Here is a 22,081-nt window from a genome sequence, read left to right as displayed (position 1 = left end):
TGCCATTTTGGAAAGTGCCATTTTGGAAAGCAATGTGAAGGCTTTCTATTGCGTGAAATTCTGTAAATAGAATGTTTGACTCCAAGACTGCTTTGGTTTATGCAGTGAATTACAAATCATTATCAAAACTACAGGGTCACAGTGCTACATTATCCAACCTGGGGACCCCAAAACCCAGGGGTTAATAACCTCCACTTCTTCAGTAACAGAAAAAGTGCATTCACCCTTGTTTGTTTATAGCAATTCTTGAGGTTAATGAAAGGAAAGTCATAAAAGGGGCTCTCGGTTATGAACCACTGGCTTAAACCAAGCTTTACTGCAATATTGATGAAGATTTATTTGTTAAACTTTGTGATAGACAAGAATGCCTCACAGTCTAGGAGAAACTGGGTATAGGGATTAAATTATACAATTTTTATAAAGTTATAAAGGATTGATACATATATTCTTTGTTGTAAGGCCAAAAGTCCATCATAAATAAAGTTCCTAAAAGGAGCTTGCTATTCTGTTGGAGTTTGAGAAAAGTAAGACTCAGAGTCGAACTTAATACCAAATCAACTGGACCTAGTCCAGTAGGTGCTTGAAAAAGTTGATTGAACTGGACAGAATGGAGTTGGGCTGTCTGACTGTGCCTCAGACAGCCTGGACAGCTGATGAGGAAATGGAGGGGAGTACTGGCATCCGGAAGTCTTCTCCCCTCTCAGCAACATTTAACTGCCCTCAGGGAGAGAAGTGATCCTCCAAGACACTGTGGTCCAGGTAGTCAGAGGCATGGAGCATCGCGTCTAAGATGCACATGTGGATGGGAATCCTCACTCTACCACTTGTAGCTTCGTACCTTGGGCAACATATTTAACCTCCCTGCGTTAGTTCCTTGGGGATAACAACTTCGTCGCTTTATTGTATTGTACAAACTACTTGGCGCTTTTCCCTGGCATTTGAGAAGCAGTCAATAAATAATAGCTGCACCTTAATATGGGGGATTCTGGTTCAGGGGCAGCTGCAGGTACATCGCCCTCCACAGCCAGGCCAGCAGAGCCCTGGCATCCAGGCGGGGCCAGCTGTCCCCATGTTCCAAACATGCATGTGGCCATTCATTTTGCTGGGTCTCTAAAATATTAACAAAAACCTGTTGGGTTGACAGATAACAAAATATTCTTTTCAGCTGCTTTTGAAATATCTACCTGACAAGCAAGGTGTTATGTTCTCATTACCTAGCTAAGGAGCCAAATTCATAGTCATCATAAACCAAAGAGGAATGGAGATGCCTGGCATCCTGTGGACCCCAGTAATATGCAATCCTTTATTGGGGAGCAGGGGGTCAAAGAACTATAGAGAATCTGTAGAAACCACATGTGGCACTAAGGCTGCAAACATGTGTCAGGGAACTAAAATTCCCAGGCAAACATGTACAGAAATAGTAAAATGAAGATGTTGCCTTGACTAATTCTGTCCCTCAGGCATGGCTAGGCAGGTCACGGTGCTGCCAGACGTCACAGCCCTGGATGTGTCCACCCTGCACATGAGAGGCTTCACGTGACTACCCAGGTTAAGAAAAAGCTATAAAAAGGCATTTGCTCATTAACTGTGGGAAGTGGTTATGAGAATCGAGTCTACTCTGAATTTTTGTTTTATGTTGTCTTTGGGTTTTTCCCCATATTAACTGTTAATGGCAGAGAATGCATGAGACACAGATTTTTCTTCATTAAACCTGATGCATTAATATTCAAGTTTAGGTCCTGAAACGATTCTCTGGAAGTGATTATTTGCTTTCTGAAATGACTGCTATACAAAAAGGGTCACTCAGGATTCTAGTAGTTAATGAGGCCCCCTAAGGCATTCAACATTAATTTTAATTACAACTTTTGAGGAGTACTCTGTAAGCAGCCACACCTACATTCCCATCTGCTAACTAAAATAGGAGCTGAATTATTACTGTGTTTCATGTGGGTTGTTTTCAAATGAAACTTTCTAGGCCAAGAATATTTTTTTCCTCCTGTGTCCATTGAAAGTATCCATGATTAGAATACTAATAAAGTAATTGTGGTAGTCTGTAGGATAGTACATGTAAAATCACTCTGAAGCACAATTTCCACAAAATCACATTATAAGGAAGATCATATACTTCTTAAATATGTCTCCCACGTGTGATACTCCTTGCTCAGAAAAGGTCTTTATTCTCTGCCCCAGTGGCATGTCCTTTTCCTTCTGAATTCCTGGGAGTGCCCTGAAATTTAAACAAGTATTCTTTTCCGAGCTGCTCACCCCTCTCACCTCCCAGTGAGTGGCCTGCCGTGCCCTGCGTCTGGCCTCCCGCACCCAAGGCATGGAGATTGGAGGCCATTTCAGACCCAGGTCTGTCTAGGTCTTTCCAGGGCATAAAACTGGGAGAAAAAACATATGCATCTGAGATTCAGGATTTTGACTGTAAATCACATCTGACCTTGAGTAATTAATCAAGTAGAGGTTCAATTACGGCCGTTTTGTCATTATAAAACTTTAATTTCTGCTGGAAATATCCCTGATGGGTATGTGACAGGGTTATGAACTCTTTGTATAAAAGCCTCTTTATAAATAAGATTTCTTAAGGCTGTAATGATTTTGTTATCTGGAAGAGGGAGTGTGGGATGAAATGTAAAGTACAGGGCAGAGGGCACGCCACGAGGGCCAAGTCACAGAGGTCATGGAAGCATGCTCACAAAACGCCTTTCTTTGGATCACCACCACCACCCTGAAGTCATCTCTTTAGAGGAGAAAACTCAAAGGTGAGTCCAATTTTAATTTTAAATCAATGCTCACCTATAGCATATATATTTTTGAATCATTGTCATAGAAACAAAATGATCCTCTTCCTGCCTAATGCACCGAATGTCTTTAGTGACTGCCTGTAATTCTAAGTGGTACAACTCTAAGACAGGAGATCGTCGCACATGCATGGGATGGTAGATTTTAGACTGTAGATGAGGACACATGTGGCCTCATCAGCAGAGGTCTGCAAATTCATTGCCTTGTATTTGAAAGTCAGGTAACCACTGCTATGAAATTGATTTTCTCCCCAAAAAATAGTTGCGCGAAGAGCATGTCATGGCATCTCTCTGGCCCAGGAGGTGAAGGGCTGTGGGAGCCACGTGTCTTCCATAGAGGCCAAGTAGGGTTCCAAGGAGTGAAGACTTTATAAAAAGTATTATCATACCAAAAGGCTATCATACCCACATAGGCTTTTTCATAAACTCACTGGGTGTGTCTTTTGCTTCTTATGTTCTTTTAATCCCCAGGAAGTGTCAGAAAAAGATAATGTCACTGGAGAAAGAAATTAGTTCATAGGTGATGTATAAAATGCTCCAGTTTGTACATACTGTTTGAATTTTGTCCTCTGCACATCTCCATGTAGTCCTGTTTCACACCATATGCAATAATGGGCTTTGTATATGTAACAAATTCTCATGCATTACTTTTCACATGTGGCTATTTAGGGAGAAGATCTTGTTTTCTGTTTTTCACAAATGGTTGTTCCTTTTCCCTGTGTTCAGTTCCCACCAGCTAAGCAGAGTTAGAGCTGTATGGAGAAGAGAGAGGGAAGGAGTTAATGCTTCTTCTAGGCAGGCAGGAATCCCGCTAAGCTTTCTGGGCAGTCTTCTGAAGTAGCATCCCATTCTGTGATGCATTAGATTTTGACCAAAATTAGAGGTGGGTTTTGCCTTTGCTGACCCCCTTCACTTAGAAACACAGAGCTTTCCAGAGTCACCCACCCTGTTGGGTGGGTTCCATCTTTGCATTAGCTCTTAGTGAGCCATCCTTAATTACTTGTCCAGCTTTACACAAACAGGGCAGCGTGGCATGGCAGAGAGCAGCAGGAGGTGTGTTCTCCCCTCCAGGCTTTACACGAGAGGAGAGGTGTCCGTGTGCACTCAGCAACCTCAGGGGACCTGTGTGCATGGACATGCCCAACACAGTTTTCCAGTTTCTTCCAAGCTTAGGGGAAAAAGCCATGCCTCCTTCAATCCACTATCCCTTTCTAATAATTGCATCTCCTTCCTTTCTAGCCAGCATTCTTGAAAAGAGTGGCCTCTCCTCGCTGACCCACCTGCACCTCCAGTTCCGGCTTTGCCTCACTGGCATCTGGCTTCTGCTCCAAGCTTTTCTTTTTCTTTTTTTATTTTTTGACTTGCGTTTCATTTGCTAAGATCCCCAGTGACCTGCTGGCTCTTATGCATCTTCCAGACCTTTCCTGACTTCCTGACATCCTCCTGCCTTTACCCTGCTGTTCTGCAGCCCTCTCTCTTCTGCTGCGCTGACCCCATTTGGCCGTGGTTCTGCTCGGCATGGTGAAATGGAGTCACTTGCATTTCTCCCTTCTCTCCTCTCCTGCCTGCCCCCCCAGGGTTCAGCCCTCCACTTCTCATCTGAGATCTCAGTGCCGCTGTGACATCAGATCCCAGCAGTATAACGTGGGGCTGGAGCTCAGCACTTCCCACCCTGAACACCTGGGGCCTCCCAGACCTGCTCCTCCTCCCAAGTTAGTCTGATAAGTGGCACCAGTATTTATCTTGTCATCCAAGCCCTAGGACCAAAGCACCATCTGGTGGCTTTTCCGTGCCTCTCTACCTTTTGTACACTCGTAATCCCTTCTTCCTCAAGGCTTTCCCAGGGGGAGTTCCTAGTAATTTGTTCTCCCGCATTTGTTCTCCCGCCACCTGGAATACATCTGTGGTGCCCTGCTCACCCTTGTTTCTCCTCCCAGTATGACACAGCTGATCTGTATCTCAATTATTTTTGTCTTTCTCCCTCCCAACTAATTTCTAGCTCACTGAGCACATTAGGCACTCACTCAGGCTGTATCTGAACAAATCACTAGCAAAATGGAAGCAGGGTAGGATGTAGGAAAGGGAAAGTGATGGTCATCTTCAGACTTTTAGGGACAATGGAAGTGGCTGGTGCCTGTGGTCCCCACTGATAGCCCCCAGGACAGGCACATTTTACAGCTTCCCTCAGACCCCCACTATTAAACGATGTCAGTGTGTTAGATGGCAGTCCCTTGAATATGCCTCAGAATCTAGAGAGAAGGGACTAGAAAGAGCAGAATTCAGCATTTTGGCCTTTCAGTAAATGAGCTCATGTTTGGCCCTGGGCTAGCAGTCTGCTGCATGAATACAGGAGAGCTCTGCCCCTGGGTAGTTAGTGTCTTACCTGTGTTAAGAGCTGAGTCACTGAGCATTCTAGACAAGGGGAGGGGCTGCTTTGGGAGGAGTAAGGTGAGCGAATTGCACGGGAAGTCAGCACTGGGAAGGAAAGCTTCATTTAGAATCGCAGTTTTCTGGGGTGCAGGCAGGGAACTCCATGTTTCACAGTAGAGAATGGCGGTGTCAGTCTCACTTGGCCATGGTGGTGATGGGGTGACAGTGGTCATACGTCCCAGGTGTGTCCCACGTAGGCTGACACCTTTCCATCCTGAGACTGCCACTGAAACGGCACAAAAATGAACCTCCATCTCCAGTCCAAATGACATGTCAGTACCGGGGGTGGGGGGGTAACATAGATATTTAGGCATTCTTAAGGTCTAGGTTTAAAAATAATGTGCCTTTTTGTAACAGCTGTTACCCTGTGCCTAGCACTCTGTCGGACATACAGGTGCCCCGGGTGACAGACTCCTGAGGTCCTCCTTCCGCAGGCAGTAGTGACAGTGGTGTCGGTCCCAACCATTTTCACATTCAGGCAAATTGCATTCACATGGGAAGTCAGTAAATACAGGGTGTCAGCAGAGGAGGCAGTGAGTGACAGGCACCTGTGGCTATCTGCAATGGTCCCAGAGTGAGCATGTAATGAATTTGTGGGGCTGACCCTGCAGGGACGGGCAGGAAGCCCCACCACAGGGAGGGCAGGAAAGAACCAGGCACAATTAGGTGGCACCGAAGCTGCCGCTTTGGGGGGACTGTGTGCATGGAGAGGAGTAGTGGGGGAGGTGACTGGATGGACAGAACAGACTGGAATCATTTCTGGCCAGAAGAAATAGCTAGAAAGACTGCAGAAGCCTCGGTGAGAGGTAGGAGAGGCTGGACTTCATCCAGTAACGGGAGAGGGCCACTAGAGCTGGGGGCAACAGGGTGAAAGCCACATGCTGGGACTCTCAGAAGGAATGCGCTGAAAGTGGAGCTCTTCAAAGTGAAATCAAATATGATGGGAAACTGGGAATCAGTGACTGGCCATCTAGTCTTGTAAACTTTTTATTGTCAGATAAAATTCGTGTCAAACATAGCCACATTTCTCTGGGATATAAATGTCCTATCTTGAGTCAAATCAAGAAGCCAAGTTTACTGTGACGAGGGCGTAGGAGACAGGATGGCAGACGGCCCACAACCCTCACTGTCTGTAACCTCGGAATCCCAGAATGCACGTAGCCCACCAAAGCTCACCTTTCCCATAAAATTTGGTGGAACCCGACTTCATTTGAGCCGCCGCGTGTCAGCACATTGGAAATGACACGAGGAGGTGTCTGCAGCGTCGCAGGTGTGCCCCCACCCCACCCTGGGCACCCTCAGCACCTGCCCGGGGTGCTGCGAGCCACTTGCTCTGTGCCTCGACAAAAACTACAGCTGAATTCTTGTCGTGCAGGGGTCTCTTTCAAGTTGTTTTTTGTTTTGTTTGTAAGTACCTTTTTTCCAAATGGGTTTCATAGAAGTCTAGTCCTTCCCATGGAGCTCGTGTGATTCCAGACGGCTTCACAAGGGGAGAAAATCTTTCTCTGTCCTGTTCAGTACTTCTTCGCCCACCACATCCTGTCTGCCCCGAGTGAGAATTGCACGCATTTGCACGCACGCACCTGTTCTGTAACTACTTCCCGGAGTCGTGTGGCCCACGCAGCGTCTGTGTTCCACGCTGTGCGCCGCTCAGGGGACAGCGCTCCCAGGTCAGTGCGGCCCCCGCACAGGCCCTATGACCCGCAGGCTGGGGGCCTCCTGGAAGGCCCCCCGGGACAGCCCCATGCTAGGAGGAGGCACAGCCAGCTCTAAGCGACTGTGAGTGCCTGGGGTGGGTGGCGAGAGCAGGAAGGGGGGGCTTCCACAGCTCAGACTCACCTACGAGTGGCTGCTTTTCTGTGTTCCAAGACCAAGGTCAGCTAATTATTTTAAATTAAAATGCATGTTATTGAGATCTCAGCTTATCATAACTACCATCTGGATAAGCGGTCCCTAATGAAACATATTTAATGACTAATCCCAAAATTTAGAAATTTCCAAATCAGATTCAGCATTAACTACGTTTTCCCCGTGCCCCTCTCTAATCCAATATTGAGAAGTGTCTGTTTATTTTAGGAATTAAAAACACCGAGATCGGCATCCTCTCTCATTTTCCCTAGTGCTCTCGCCGGAAGCATAAACAGAACCAGGCACACCCCCAATATCCAACCCCGCGACCGCCGTCGGACGCTACAGACATTCCCCGGGACGCAGGAGAGCCCAGCTGGCTGCTCAGCAGACACTAGCAAGGCCGAAAGAGACACGTTGACTTAGTCACATCTTTCGTGACCACATTACTCCCAAAAGCCAGGGCCGGGGTGACCTGGCTGGAGCTTTTCAATATCCTGGTTCGTTTGCAGCTTCTTAAGAAAAGAAGACCCCGAGGTCGAGCAAGAGTTCCCCTGCGTGAGCTAACGCCCTCCTCCCTATCCTCGTTTCCTCCCAGAGGTTTTTTTCTGCAGCCATCCACCATCACCTTTCTTAAAAGTTCAAAAGGAGGAAAGCCTGCAGTTGTTGAAGAAGAAAATGTGCTGCTTTGGATATTTTTATTTAGCCTAAAGAGCTTTTCCAGATCAAAAACCGTATCCAGTGGGTCTCTTGTCCCAGGAAGAAATGCAACGGATGACACTTTTCTGATTAGCTTTCGTGCGCTTAGAATTGGGGTTTGCCTGGCGACCGGTGGCCACGTGCCTTTTCTAAGCATCCGCTTTTCGCTGGCCAGTGCATGGGGTCTGGGAAGCCGGTTAGAGGCCCGGGGTCCGAGCAGGTGGTGGCAGATGACGGGACGTGAAGCCCTCTCTGGTCTGAAGCACACTCGTGCCCGAGCAAGTGGCAGCGAGTTGTTTCATTGTTTTTATTACTCGAGCTGCTGGGACGAAAGGAGTGGAAGGCAGAGGTGGAGACGTTGGTGGGAACGCGGCCTGAGGTCGGGGAGGGCGCTTCTGCCCGACCCCGGAACTAGCAGCCTCTACGTGCCGCTCAGGTGGACTCGCCGGGCGCCCGTGGGCTGCGCGCCGGTGCGGACGGAGCCCTTCCCAGTCAGAGCCGCTGGCCGCCCGGGACGGTCTGCGGGAGCCCCCGGGGCCCCGCCTCGACCTCCCGAGCGGAGTCCGCCCGCGGACCAGAGCCCGGGCGAGGCGCGTGCCCGGCGAAGTGCGGGGTGTACGCGAGTGCGCGCGGCCCCGGAGCCCGCCCCGCGCCCTGCTCCGCCGCCGCCTCCCCCAGCTGGGGCCCTGCAGGGCGCACAGCCCCCGCGGGCCCGCCGGCGCTGACCGCCTTCTCTCCTGCGCCAGGTGCGGGAAGAGTGCCGACTCCTGAACGCGCCGCCCGTCCCGCCCCGGAGCGCGAAGCCCGCGGCCGCCAGCCCCTCCGTCCCCCCTCGCACGGCCCGGCCAGCGCGGCAGCAGACGCGCTCCCCCAGCCCCACCTTGTCCTACTACTCTTCGGGGCTGCACGACATGTAAGTCCTCCCGCCCGGGCGCCCTTCAGCCGGCCCGCAGCCGGGCCGGGGCCCCGGAGGTCCCCTTCAGGGCCGCCGTCACCGGGCGGCAGTGGGAGAGGGCAAGTCGAACTTTTTACTGGACCAGCAGGGTGGGCTGTGGGTTTTGAGCTAGGATGCAGGAGCTGAGCCAGTGCTCCGGGAGGACACGAGGCACGGAGTCGGTGAGAAATTCAGTGACAAAGGCCAACGGGATTCTCTGGAAGCCGACGCCGGCCTGCGTCCCACAAGCCAGCATCTAGTTCTGCCTCGTTGACCTAAACACGTGCACTCCCAGCTGGGACTCAAGACTTGGGAGCGCCTACTGGCTCTGTGCTCTGACGCTCCTCCTGGCTGGAATCCCTCTTGACCGTCGCCGGAGGTGGTCACCTTGCAGAGCTGAGCCCTCACCTGTTTGTAGGGCAGCGCATCCTGTTGTGGACAGGTGCCAGTGATTAGTTTTGAGTCTTTCATTACATGGAGTTGAAAATCCGTCTCCATGTAACTTTCAATTGTTTCTATGTCTAGAAAAACAAAAATAAGACCCACCCCACTTTCCCACTTCTCTTTGTCAGCCTGTGAAACTTTAAAGTCAGCTAAGATGGAAGTCTTCCCTTCTCTAAAAGAAGCCACCCCCACCCCCCTACCCTCCCTTCCCCACCCCCTCCATAGCTACATCCCCTGGCCCTGCCGCCTAGCCCCTAGTCAGCCTGCTCCCTGACTCTGGCTTCACTGTCATTCCTAAGACACAGTCCGGAGCTGAATGCCTGCTCCAGGGGTGATCTTTGCAGTTCAAAGTAGCTCTCCTTTGCAGCTGTTTTTGTTCTCTGGACATTTAATCCTATGCCAATAATACTCGGCTGTACAGAAACCAAGGCATAAGCATTCCATCCCACTCAGGCCTCTGTCTGGTAGTCGAGTCCCAGGTGGTGGAGGTGTAGCCATGTCACCACAGCACAGTATGGAGTGTGAAAAGCTGACGGGCTCCTCTCCCCCTCACCTTTGCCCCACAGACATCACACATTCATCACAGCCCCTGTCAGCCATAAGCCAGCACATGGCTTAATTTTTCTCATCTTAAAGATCCAGGTACCCATCAACAATGATTTTCTTGTTAGTTTTTTTTTTAATTATGTTTTTGCCATCTCCCCTGTAGCATTTCAAGTCGTGTTTATGGCCACAATTACCAATATATTTTAGTAATTTAAAGATTCTTTTTTTAAACCCAATGAGGTTAGTAGATTATCTAATTCATGATAAGAAATAATATTTTTGTGCTACATTTTTCTACTTGGAAGGGACATCCATGGGATCAGGGTAGGCTTGATAGTTGTGTTTTACATTTTTTCACTAATCTCACTTTCTGTGTTTGCTTTTAAGCAGCGTCACTCAAAGTGACACAAGTTCTTCTGAAAGTGCTCCCGTTTCCTGCTACCCCTGTACCCGTGTGGAAGCAGACCCCCTGGGCCTGAGGGCCCCACTGGGAAGGCCTGCTGAAGCTCTCTCCTCCAGGCTCTCATGGCCTAACCACTATTCGGGAGCGTCGGAGAGCCAGACCAGGAGTGACTTCTTGCTGGACCCAAGCAGGAGTTACAGTTACCCAAGACAAAAGACGCCAGGCACACCAAAGAGAAACTGCCCAGCACCTTCTGATTTCGATGGCTGTGAGCTCTCGGCCAGTCCCCCCATATCTGTCACTTCGGAGCTCAGTAGCAGCGTCTCTGGTTGTCCTAAATCAGCCAGCTACTCTCTGGAGAGCACACACGAGAAAACTCTGGCGGCCAGCACAGCAAAGCAGAGTATTTCATGCCCCGCCTTGCCCCCCAGGGCCCCCAAGCCGGTGGAAGAGAGAGCAGGGGCCTCCGACGTGTCTCCTCTGCCTCTGAGAATCGATGGTGCTGAGGAAGACGTGAAGTCAGGGTCATCGGACCTGTCCGAGGACCAGCACTTCGTGAAAAAGGGCATGCAAGACATCTTCCCTATCCCATACCCCTTCTCGTCTCCGCTGCACCTGCAGCTGGCCCCCAGGTCCTGCGGCGATGGCTCCCCATGGCAGCCACCCACTGACCTGTCAGGACTGTCTGTCGAGGAAGTATCCAAGTCCCTGCGGTTTATCGGCTTGTCTGAGGATGTCATTTCATTCTTTGTTACCGAAAAGATTGATGGGAATTTGCTTGTTCAGCTCACGGAAGAAATCCTCTCAGAGGATTTCAAATTGAGCAAACTGCAGGTGAAGAAAATAATGCAATTCATTAATGGCTGGAGACCCAAAATATAGCCACATAACCCCAACTAGTATTGAACAGAACTGATAAATGTGCGTGCTAGAAGGGGTGGGCTGGGACACAATTCCATGTTTTTTGCACTAAAAACCTTCTCTGTAAATAGGGATAAGAGAAACTCTTACTATGCAGATTATTTTGAACGGTGAACAGGCTATTTTGTACATCAATAAAAATGCTGTACAGAACACTTAGAAGTGTGCCTTGTACGTCACTCAACACTCAGAGCTGCTAAGAGACAAAAGGCATGTTCAGAAAAATAATTCTTACCCATGTAGGTTTATGCAAGAAGTGTGATATTTATTACAAAATAGCCAAAGCTGGAAGACATAAGAATCTTAAAAAATAAAAATAAAAAAAACACCCTTGAACAATAGTTCCCTCCTTGGGGGAATCGACTTTCAACAATTAAATCTCTTCTGTGCTCTGTCATTTGGATTGCTCAATGCTGACTGTTTTGATCTTATGCCTGAAACTGTCAGTGATATGAAATGACACTTTAATGTTACATGCTTGGTGGGGATCTTTTTCATTGAAAGGCATTTTCTTAAAGTCATATAATAGAAGATATATGACATCCTTAAAAATAATACAAATCATGACCACAACAATTATCTACAACTATTATCTATAACTGCTGCTAATTCACTGAGCGAGCAGAGAAAAAACAATACATATGTGCATATATATGTATGCACAATACAAGCATATACTTTAAGCATCATTGTGAGTCTGATGTTTTTGATTCCATCTGTTCACTTTACAGTATCCATGGAGGCCTGGGGCCACTAACCAAGGTGACTGGTAGGAGCAGAGGACAGAATGACCCTGAAGCGTCTCCGTGCCCCCACCCCCAGAGCTCAGTCCTCAGGCTCCACCGCTGACCGCTTGGGGGGAAGCAGCACGGAGTCTGTTTAGAAGAATTAAATTTGATTTTACTCTCGTGGTGGGACAGGGATTTGCATGTGGTCTTCCTGCCAGTGTCTGGGGAAATGACAGTTTCTGTTGGATGCTGATCCTTCAGTCTGAGGTCTCACCTCCCAGGCGTCTGGTGGGGAGAGGCCTGGAGCACATTCCCCAGAACGTGTTAGGGGTTTCTCAGCAGGCCTGTGCTTTAGGAGAGATCAGAAAACAGACATAGGATCTTCTGTTATTACACATTACATCTGTTGAGTCATTTTTTTTAAGTATCAGTAAGTGTAAACTCTTCTTTCCTCCCTTCCAAAAAAAAAATACATTATTTCCATGCTTTTATGTCAAGAATTCCAGGACATCATTCTGACAGTATTTGCCAAATGTGATTATTTCAAAATATAATATTCTTATCCTTTTGAAGGAATATGAATCTTAAAATAAGTTTGTTTCCCAAGCCAGCCATCATCCAGGCGCTGCCTCCCCTGAGTCTGATTCTGGACATACAGCTGGCCTGGGGGTGAGGCCCGCCAACCGGGCATCAGTGCGTCTGGAACGGCCGCCTTCTATCTTTTTACCCCTTCTTGCTGATCACTGAAACCAAACATAAGGACAAGGCCTACCCATCTGGTTGTGTAGACCTGGGCAATATGACTGCTTTCTTGGGGTCAAAGATATTTTTAAGGCATCTCTCATGGCTCAGAATTTAGGTAAACTGATAGTTTTTCTTGTTTTCCATCTTAAATCTCCTTTTTAAAACAGCGTTTTTCCCCCTAACGTATCTCCCAAAATGTAAATACTCTATTTGGTGAAGGGTACCCTGTGAAAAGAATACCCCCATAAAATGTGCCAAACAGAAGCACCTGTTCAGAAGTAACTGGCAGATCCCTGTAGAAGTGTCCACACAGCACTCACGTGACCTGAAAGCCCATTTCTTTCGCGTTTGGCAAGCATGATGTGCAGGCAGCCATCCCCAGGGAAACGTCAACACTCAGAACTTCAAAGTAGAGACAGGACGCTGTTGAAGTGCGAGCTCTCTCTGGTAAGGGCTTCTCAGCAGACCCAGGACACAGCTCAGACTCAGGGGGGCGGGCAGGCTGCGTTTGCATCCACCGTGCGTCCACCGTGAAGGTTGCCCCACATGAACAACCAACTCCTTTTATTTGTTTTTATTTCTTCTTTTACAAGAACTTCACAGAAAACAGTTTCTGTCATGGCATATTTTTGTCAAGTTTATATTGCTGGTTTTGTGGAGATATCTTGAGGCAGAAACTATGGCCCTTGAATCATGATCTCGGATTCACTGAGCCCCTTTTGTGTGCCAGGCACCCTGCTGGCATGACTGGATGACACTGAGGAAAGCACAGGGCTCCTGCCCCCTGGGAGCTCATGACACTTACAGTCACGCTTGCTGAGACTGGGGGCAAGCAAGAGAGACACGAAACCCTCTGGGCAGTTGGATGACTGGAGCATCAGGTGCCCATCTTTAAAGAATCCTCAGATAGAAGGAATGGCAGCGTCTATCAAAGGGGTGTAAATAAACATCACAAGACCTTTAAAGCTTGGAATATGGTGGAGGCAGGCAGCATCTCTGACTCCCACTGGCTAGTGTTCCCTTTTACTGATTTGGAATTTTTTAAATTATAATAAACATCTTCTGGCATCTCTCAAGTCACAGACAAGTGTGATTGTCCCTACTGAGATGAACGCCAGCCTGTGGAGGACCTTGGTGCCCTGACTGGGCAGGGCACACACAGCCCGAGAATTGACAAGCGCAGAGTGCGGCCAGGCGGGACAGGACCTCCCTGAGGCCGCAAGGCTGTGGTGAGAGGTGGCGCACAGAGACCCCCACGAGCAGAACCTTTTCTAGCAAATTGCGTCAAGACAGAGCTTATCTGGCAGGCTCCAGGGTGTTCGGGGGTGTGTCTAGACAGGGTCCACTTTGGGGTCTTCGTTTCATGTCTGAAATCAGCATGGCCCCATCAGGAAGGAAAATCAGCAGTAAGCCAGGTGAAGCCGCAAATGTGTAAAATGCGGATCTGGCCGTGTAGGGAGGGAGAACTCACACACAGGTCAGCTCCTTCTCAGAATCTTGTCCTGCACAATCTCCTTGAAGTTGAGCTGTTCAACTTGATGAAGCGTGTAATCAACCCACATACACCGTCCAGGCTTCTGAAGGCGCAGCAAGCTGCCCACTCCACTGAACTGCAGTGTTTATTCTGGTCTCATGTAAAAATAAAGCTACTATTTTAAGGGAAATTTTATGACAGTCCATTCCACCCATTTTCAGACACGTGCATAAGTACCCTCTGCTTACATCCCAGAACCACCTGCACGTCATCCAGCCAACCGCCCAAGAAGTCTCGGGGGTGGTAGGGATGGATAGAGGGCCCTTCGTTTCCCAAACTTTGTATAACAAGTCACTGCTCATCACACCTGAGGGGTCCGAGACTAAGAGTTTGAATAACAAACAAAACAAAAACAATTCTCAAAAAAAAATCTCATGAATTGTTTCAAGAAAACTTCAACTTCAGACCCCAGAAAAGCTAAATCTGCTGTTGGATACGAGACTTCTCAGAAACTTCTATTAATTCCCACTACTTTTCTAATAATATGAAGGCACAGGCTGCTAGGGCAAGAAGGTAAAATGCCCACAGCGCAGACAAGAAGTAGGACCTTCATACTGTGCGGCTGACATACTGTGGAATCTCTTATGGCAACTTCTTGTCAAATCACATTGTCAAGTCTCCAAAACTCGGTGTTTTAAAATCTGTCCCATTGTGAAAGCCAGAAACAAGAGGGGTGCCATGATTTCAGTTAAAACTATATAAAATATCTTCTACAATTTTGCTGCTCTAATTTTTAGGCTATGAATTTTGTAATGAGTTTATCAGATTATGAATTTCCTTTGTTTACAATCTCATATAGTAGGGCTCAGATAATTTCTTAGCTATAAACCCCATCTCCCATTTTCATATGAAGTTCCATTTAAGAAATTGTTTAAGCTAAACCTAAAAATTGAACTCAAATTAAAAAGCAGGGGAGTTTTCGTTGACTGAAATGGAAATGGTGTTTTTTTCAAAGAATTTTGTGACCATGTTTAGAGTTTGTTTGCTTGGAAAACTGGGGGTGTTAACTGTCATTAACAGAGCATTATCTCATGGGCTCAGTGTGTACCTCAAGATGAACATGGTATGTTATGTCTAAGAAAAATTCATTGTTGATACAGTGGTTCTGAAATGTCCAAAAATAAAGAAATTTTAGATGGTGCTCCTCGTGCTCTTGTTCCTCGGGGAGACGGATCTACGCGCAGTGCCCTAGAACCCCTCCCCACCCTCACTAAGGAGAGGGAACTTGTCCGAAGGGATTCTTAGCGTGAAAGCCCGTTCCTTGGGAGAAACTGAAGACCGGCTCCCGTACATGGAGGACGCTGTGGGCCAGGTGGCCTGATGGCATCCAGTCCCCGCCAGCAGTGGGGACGACAGATGGGCATAGATGAACTGGCGAGCTTTACAAAAATATGCACATGTTTGTATGGGGAAAAGAAGATAATTCAGATTCATATCTCTTTGGCTTATATACAGTTTGTTTACATAATTAGAACCAGCATAAACTGAGTAAGATGGCAGTGGGCACTAGAGAAGGTCACGAGCATTCAGCATGTGGCACCTCCCAACAAGTTTTACAGAGAAGCTGGCAAATAGCAAGTGGAAGTTGTTTGAGAGAGTGTTTATTGTACTTGAAATAGCAGGATATAACTGAGGAGCATTTTACTGAGCAGCTTCAGGGGAGGGTCAACTCGCTGGGAGGACGATGCGATCCAACATCCTCAGCCCAGCCAGGACCTCCCAGCTTCCTAATCACCACCAAGTCTCCCTATCTTTTACTAAACAGGATATCCTCAAATTGGTCATTCCTTCCTAAACATTCTAAGGAATACTTAAGCCTTCAGCCCTTCCATCCTGTTTCATAGGGAACAAACTTGTGGCTGAACCCACAGGTGGCCACTTGCAGGACTGTACACTGGAAGAACCTATAGGGTTGATGTGGAATGGCTAAAACATCCAAGGACTGACCCCCAGGTCTCAGGAGTACTTACATCAGATACATACCAGGACATACGATTCCTCCAGCAGAATATGGCAAAGTAAACTTGAGTTTATAAATAAGTTGGGTTAGAATCAAATATCCTCTGAATCCTACATATCTGAGATTAGGAGCAGACAAATCATTGACAAGGATGAGTAAGTGCTGGGTATATTCCCATTTCACTGAAATGAACTTTCCCTTGAGCCCCACCTCCAACCTCCTCAGCTCCTCCTCGCTTAGCGAGCTCACTGTTCACATCCTTGGGGGTTTACCACGGATCATTCCTCAGTGCTGACAGAGCTTCCTGAGCATAGTTCTGTTCCCTTGTGAGCTGTAAGCTCTTTGGTATCAGGGCTCGCGTCTTCACTGTTACATTTTCAAAAGTAGATGCGACTCGCGGTTCTGTGGAGTGACATCACCGCATTCCTGCCGGTGGCCAGTCTGTGCCATCAAGGCCAAGACTCAGCAGCCACTTGATAACAATGAAGTAAAGTCAAAAGAATGACACAAATGCAGCTTGTCCTGAGCGTGAGGTTTCTGAGTAGACTAAAAGAGAGCAAGATACGAACTTGTTTACATATTCCAAACTGAGTTTGCATCATTTGCCAATGAATAAATTTTTCTTCTAACAGTTTAATTAAGCCAATGCCTTCAATTTTTCAAGGCATACAAAGTGAACTAAAAAAGGTCAGGGCGTTCCCATAGATTGACTCAAATCAGGGTGTTCCCATAGATTGACTCAAATATCGGTTCTAAAGACACAGGCAGTTGAATCGTGGATGTGGCTGGATGACCTACGCCGTGAGTGGTCTCAGAAGCAGAGGCAGTGATGGGTGAAGATAAGACAGTTGCTATGTGCTGAGAAGCACAACTGGTCAGGAGACGTGCAGAGCATAGGAAACACCATCTGCGTGCAGGTCACAGAAGTTTAGGGCCAGAAGGAACCTTGGAAATGATCTGGGCAACCTCTTTATTAGAACGAAACCTGTGGAGGGGAAAGGACTTCCCCAGACCACATTCAGTTTGTGATGGAACTGGACCAAGAAATAAGGTCTCCTGGTCCCTCACTTTGTATTAATTCTATTACTATATCGTCTCCCAAATTTCTTTGACTTTTAACTTTTTAAAAGAAATGTAATGGTTTTTTAGCATAATGCTTCTCTTTCTTCTAACACTAAAAAATAGGTGATCTTGAGCTGATGCAGCCCAGTCAGTACTTGCTGGAGATCAAGAGAAACTTCTCCTGTTTACAAAGTGGAGCCTCTGGGCCTGCCTCCTGTTTTTTGATTGAAAGGATGACTCAGTGGAGATGCTGAGTAAGACAGGTAGAAGATGAAAACAAGTCAGAAAAGAAATTCACACAGCACACCCTTCCATCCCACTGTCCAGGGGCCCCTAGAAAAGTCCCACCAGGCGCCGGTGGAGATGCAGCTGTAGTACCGAACACTGCCACGGGGTGCCGCGCTTGGCCAGCCGGCCGGCTAATGCTGCCCAGGTAGGGCTACGGTCGGCTCCCGGGTGGACCCTGAGGGGCCAGGGTAGCTGTGGGGGGCTATTCCCAGCCCAGCCCTACTGGGCGGCGCTCTCTGCTCACAAGTCACGTCTCCGTTTGCTTAGTTAGCCAAGGGCATGGGGATCCTGAAGCTACAAAAATGAATAAACAGAAAGAAGTGGCTCAGAAAAGAAGGAATTTGAAAGTGGGACTTTCTCGTTTTTCAAGCCGAATGTCCACTGGGGAAGAGCACAGAGGGGTTTCTCCACGCGCAAAACTGACCACCCGGACGCCTGCTTTCTTCTTGGTTCTAAGTCTTTGGTGTTTTAAAAGTGAATAGTGCAAATCAGAAGCTCTTGGGTAAAAAAAAAAAAAGTCCCTCACTGGTTAGTTTTGAGCAACAAACCCTCAAGCAGAAACAAAATCTATCAAGGATCATTACACTAAAGCTGATGTTCAAGTTAGGATTGGGAAAGTATCTCCTTCTATCCTTCTTCATCTTAACAGTCAAACAGTGAACGTACCTAACTGATCCTGGAAGGAAGAACAAAGAAAAGATAAATTCCAACAAAGAAAACATGAAACTTCAATTTTCATGTAAAAATGCTTATGTTTCCCTCTCTGTGCGTTTTACTCCTCTCAACACAGTGGACAAAGGAAAGGAAGTGTCTCAATTCAGTTTAAGGAGGTGATTGATTTTACAAATCCAGTAAACTACCAATAATTTCAGTTTTAGTTTGGGTTGCCACATTGAAACAGTATAATTGTCCATTAAAGCTTTCCTGTGACCCTATTTGCCTGTCATCACATTTCAGCGATCACTGAGTAAGGATCATGGAAAAAAGAGGTTGTTCTGAGAGGGGACCACGAGGGGCAGGCAGGCCGCTCCTCACATCCTCACGCGGCTCCCCTGGCTGCCTGGTGCCCTGGCCTCCACACGAAGGTCCTCACTTTGGTTTCTCACGTGTGACTGTAGAATTATGCCAGCTCTGTATCTGCCTCCTTTTTGTCCCCACGTGATGTTGAAAAAGCCCAGCACTGTAAATTACCAACTTGCCACTGAAGCAAATGCAGTCCTGAGCAGTGACCTGACCGATCTCCTGACCTTCAGCCAGGCTCACTCATGAACCCACTGGGTCTCAGAATCTGAGTCCCCCACAAACTTTTCAAGACCCTCACACACTGGGATGGTCTGTTCCTGCCAGTAGAGAAAATACAAGTCTTCCTACATTGAACAGTTCTCAGTTTTTCCTTCTCTGCTTCATTTTGCAACTCAAATTGTCCACCTGATTTCATGGGATGTGAGCTAGGTCACAGTTGTTTTAGATGTTCACTTAATCCTCCATGGAGATAAATTGTCAGGCGGGTTGTTTTCTATCAGATTCTTTCTCAGGCCTAGAGTCTGTTCATTTTCTTCCTAGTTTTCCTATGATGAAAATAGCATTTGAATTTTCAATTAGCTGGGCACACCATGGAGAAGTACAATTTCTCCATGTTAGTCATCCTGGGTGATAGAAAGACGTGGAAGTTATTTGTGCTGGCAGTAAAAAGGCAGCCTATAGAGATACCACTGTCACACTAGTGTATTAAGTACTGGATAGTTAATCATTGCTGGTTTGGTATGTGGAAGGTTGAGATAACTTATCTTTCACGGTAACTAATGAACAGGGCAGTCTGAGCTATAGGACGGGAAAGAGAAGTACATGCTCTCCTTCTCCAGGTAACTATAGGATATCTCCCCAGAATTAATGCCCAAGGGAGGAAATGCTATCATTTAGCCCTTACCAGCTTTTTTGAGAGAAAGGTTGTTCATTTGTATGCCTTCCCAGGTGCCCACACTGCCACTTTGAGAGAATTCTTCTGTCCATAGGCTTTGTCCCCTGCTGTCACCTGGTGTCAAGGTACGATTCTGGTGTAGGAGGATTACAAAGACATCAGCAGGGGTTGGTAGAAATGAGGGTCTGATACCCAACCTGCCCTCAGCAATTCCAGACCCCATGCTCCAGGCTGTGGCTTGTCCCACTGTGAGACTCACTCATCTCCTGACATAGCTCAGCTGCTGTCCTCCCCAACACTGCAGGTACTATGGTCACTGAAAGAAAGGACCCCAGCTATTCTGTCTTCCCCCATTCTTGGCTTCTCACACCTCTTTCTCTGGAATTTCTGAGATCTTTACCTAGATTGAGCCCAAATTTCACATTTCCCTGAATTCCTTTCATGCCCTCATTCTATCTCCACTAGGTTCATTATGATGCCTTTAAAGCATCCTCTACCCTGATTTTTATAACCGTGTTCTTATAGCCAGAGGTTCCAGGCAAACAATGCTGGTGAGACTGGACTGGCCTCGCCGGCAGATGCAGGAAGGGGGAAACTGCTCTGCTGTGCAGCTGCATGTGTCCATTAACTGAATTCAGCGGAGGTGCCCACCATCACCCCCAAGCGGCAAAAATTTGCCTTTTCGATATTAGGTGCATGACTGCTGAAGAGAAGTATGAAATTACTTTCAATATCAATGAAATCTGTGTCAGTCAGCCCCCGACCCTCGGCGTCTGGCAGACTCCTGAGAGGAGTTTCCTTGTTTAGGGGAACGCATGCCTCATCTTCTCACAGGTGGACCACCACACAGCTACCATCTGGATCTCAGCCACGGCCGTAGGCTGCTCCCCGCTACTCACCAGCACCTGGGGAGCACTTGTCTCAAACACCTCAAAAATGTTTGAGAAATGGTGCTTATTATTTGCCCCTCCTGGAAATGCACATTGCATATTAACATATTAAAGATGCTGAGAACTTTAACAAAAACTTGTTTGATGACATCAAGCCAGTTTCTCCAACACACCCTCGTCCATGCTGTGGGAGTGCAGGTGTAAGCCGGGACCCCAAGGCCAGCTAGTGTCATTCCCGGCCATGTCGCTCACTCAGGATCAAGCTGTCGGCCCAGTAGGAGACACATGGGCTCCACACCCCATATTAGCACGTACAAAGCCAGTTTCCTGGTGAGCAACCGGTGCGGTCACACAGGGCCTCCTGCTCAAACTGCCGCACACTTGGGTTAATCCTCTGCTGATAAGCCTTGAAATTAATTTTTTAACCAGGGGCTCCATATGTTTATTTTGCACTGAGTTCTGCAAACCCCATTGCTGATCTCAGGCCAGAGGACAAAGATCAGATACAATGAGTCATTTTTTCAGCCCTTTCCTATTGCAGAAGCAGCAGCTGCCTGCTAGTTTAAGTATATTTGTCTTTCTTGCTGACATACATGAACATACATGAAAATGCTAAAATATAGAGGTGTTCTCCCACCTCTGTTAAATAACACTGCCTCCAACTTCTTTTTTGGGGGCAGGTAGGTATGTCAAGTTCTACCAAACATAATGAAGGAAAGGGATCAGCCTCACTTTGTTATCATAAATGAACACAGAGAGGAATTTAAACAAACTTCCTTTTCACAGTAAAGCAATTAAAGCCACTAATCCTTGAGTGCCTTGGGGAAATGTAACTCCAGGGGGGGAAATCCCGGGACAAAATATCTTTGAAACCGAAATCAGTCAAAGGGAGAAAGAAAGTGGGAGAAACCCTTTACTTCATACAAGCAGTGATCTGGCAGCAGCAGAAGAGAGAGCACCCCACCCAACCTTTCTGGCCCAGAGAAGCCCTGCTTGCCCAGATAATGACCCACTGATATGGAGATGGACTGCCCCTCTCCACCCCTTGGAAACACTTGTTGATATGGAGGTGCATAAAGAATTCTGGAAATATTGCAATTTTGCCCAAAGGAAGGGAATAGGGTTTTATTAATTTACATATGTTCAACATGTAATAACACAGAACTTGGGCCCCAGTTAGCTGATGGACTGAGGAGTGGATGAACCTGATGAGGCCCATCCAGAGATGACAGAAACACTAGGCAACCAGAGCCAGGGCCCAGGCACCCATGCAGAATCTGGTGAAGCCCAAGACCTATTTTTCTACTTCCAGTCAATCCTTCTATCGAGTCTGTTTGGGGTTCTGAATTTAAACTTACATCAGACTAGGAACCAGTCACACTGAGACAGGGACTGTGGGTGTAGTCAGTACGGTGAGGGCCTCTGGAAAAAGCAAGGCAGGGTATTTGTAGTCAGAGCAATGTAATTACATGCAAGGAAACCCCCTACCAAAACTCTGTGTTGAACATTCAGCTCTAGAGTCATTCTTCAGTGAGATCACTTGGTGTACCCCAGATAAAGAAGAGTAGCACATGTTTATTTTATGCTAATCATTTGTAATCATGTGTAAGATTCACTTTGGCATGCTAAAAGGCCCAGGCCTCTGTGCTGTCTTTCCTCCTTCAGATCTGATGAGGTGATTTGCAAACTGGGCAACTAATTTAGCATGCAGGCCCTGCCATAAACAACATAGTAAAAGGCAGGAAGGATTCCACCCTAAAGATAAGATTGCATTTTAACACTCAGGAAGTTAAGAAGTAAGTGAAGGGTCCCCACCAGTAAGATGGCGAACTTCCGGCTTCTTTTCGGGGTCCTCGGTTCCCGCCGGCGCCACCTGAAGCCCAATCACCTCTCGCCCCCCTCCCAATCCCAGCACCTAGCCAACAGCC

The 22,081-nt window shown here is 47.4% G+C and overlaps 1 protein-coding gene across 3 annotated transcripts in view; it reads left to right on the top strand.

Moving 5' to 3' along the window:
- GAREM1 (GRB2 associated regulator of MAPK1 subtype 1) overlaps positions 1-11,184 on the top strand; it is a 173,152-nt gene extending 161,968 nt beyond the window's left edge. For 2 of the 3 annotated variants that reach the window (XM_073212727.1, XM_073212729.1), the window contains 2 exons: positions 8,528-8,694; positions 10,093-11,184. In XM_073212727.1, the coding sequence (XP_073068828.1) occupies positions 8,528-8,694; positions 10,093-10,990 (1,065 nt within the window). In that variant the 3' untranslated portion in view covers positions 10,991-11,184. The remainder of the gene's footprint in view (positions 1-8,527; positions 8,695-10,092) is intronic. The other variant, XM_073212728.1, reaches the window with a different exon arrangement.
- The last annotated feature ends 10,897 nt before the right edge of the window (positions 11,185-22,081 follow it).

This window comes from Manis javanica, chromosome 9, assembly GCF_040802235.1.
Source record: "Manis javanica isolate MJ-LG chromosome 9, MJ_LKY, whole genome shotgun sequence".
Taxonomy (NCBI): domain Eukaryota; kingdom Metazoa; phylum Chordata; class Mammalia; order Pholidota; family Manidae; genus Manis; species Manis javanica.
Note: the sequence above shows the minus strand (reverse complement) of the source record. Positions and strands in the feature narration are given on the sequence as shown.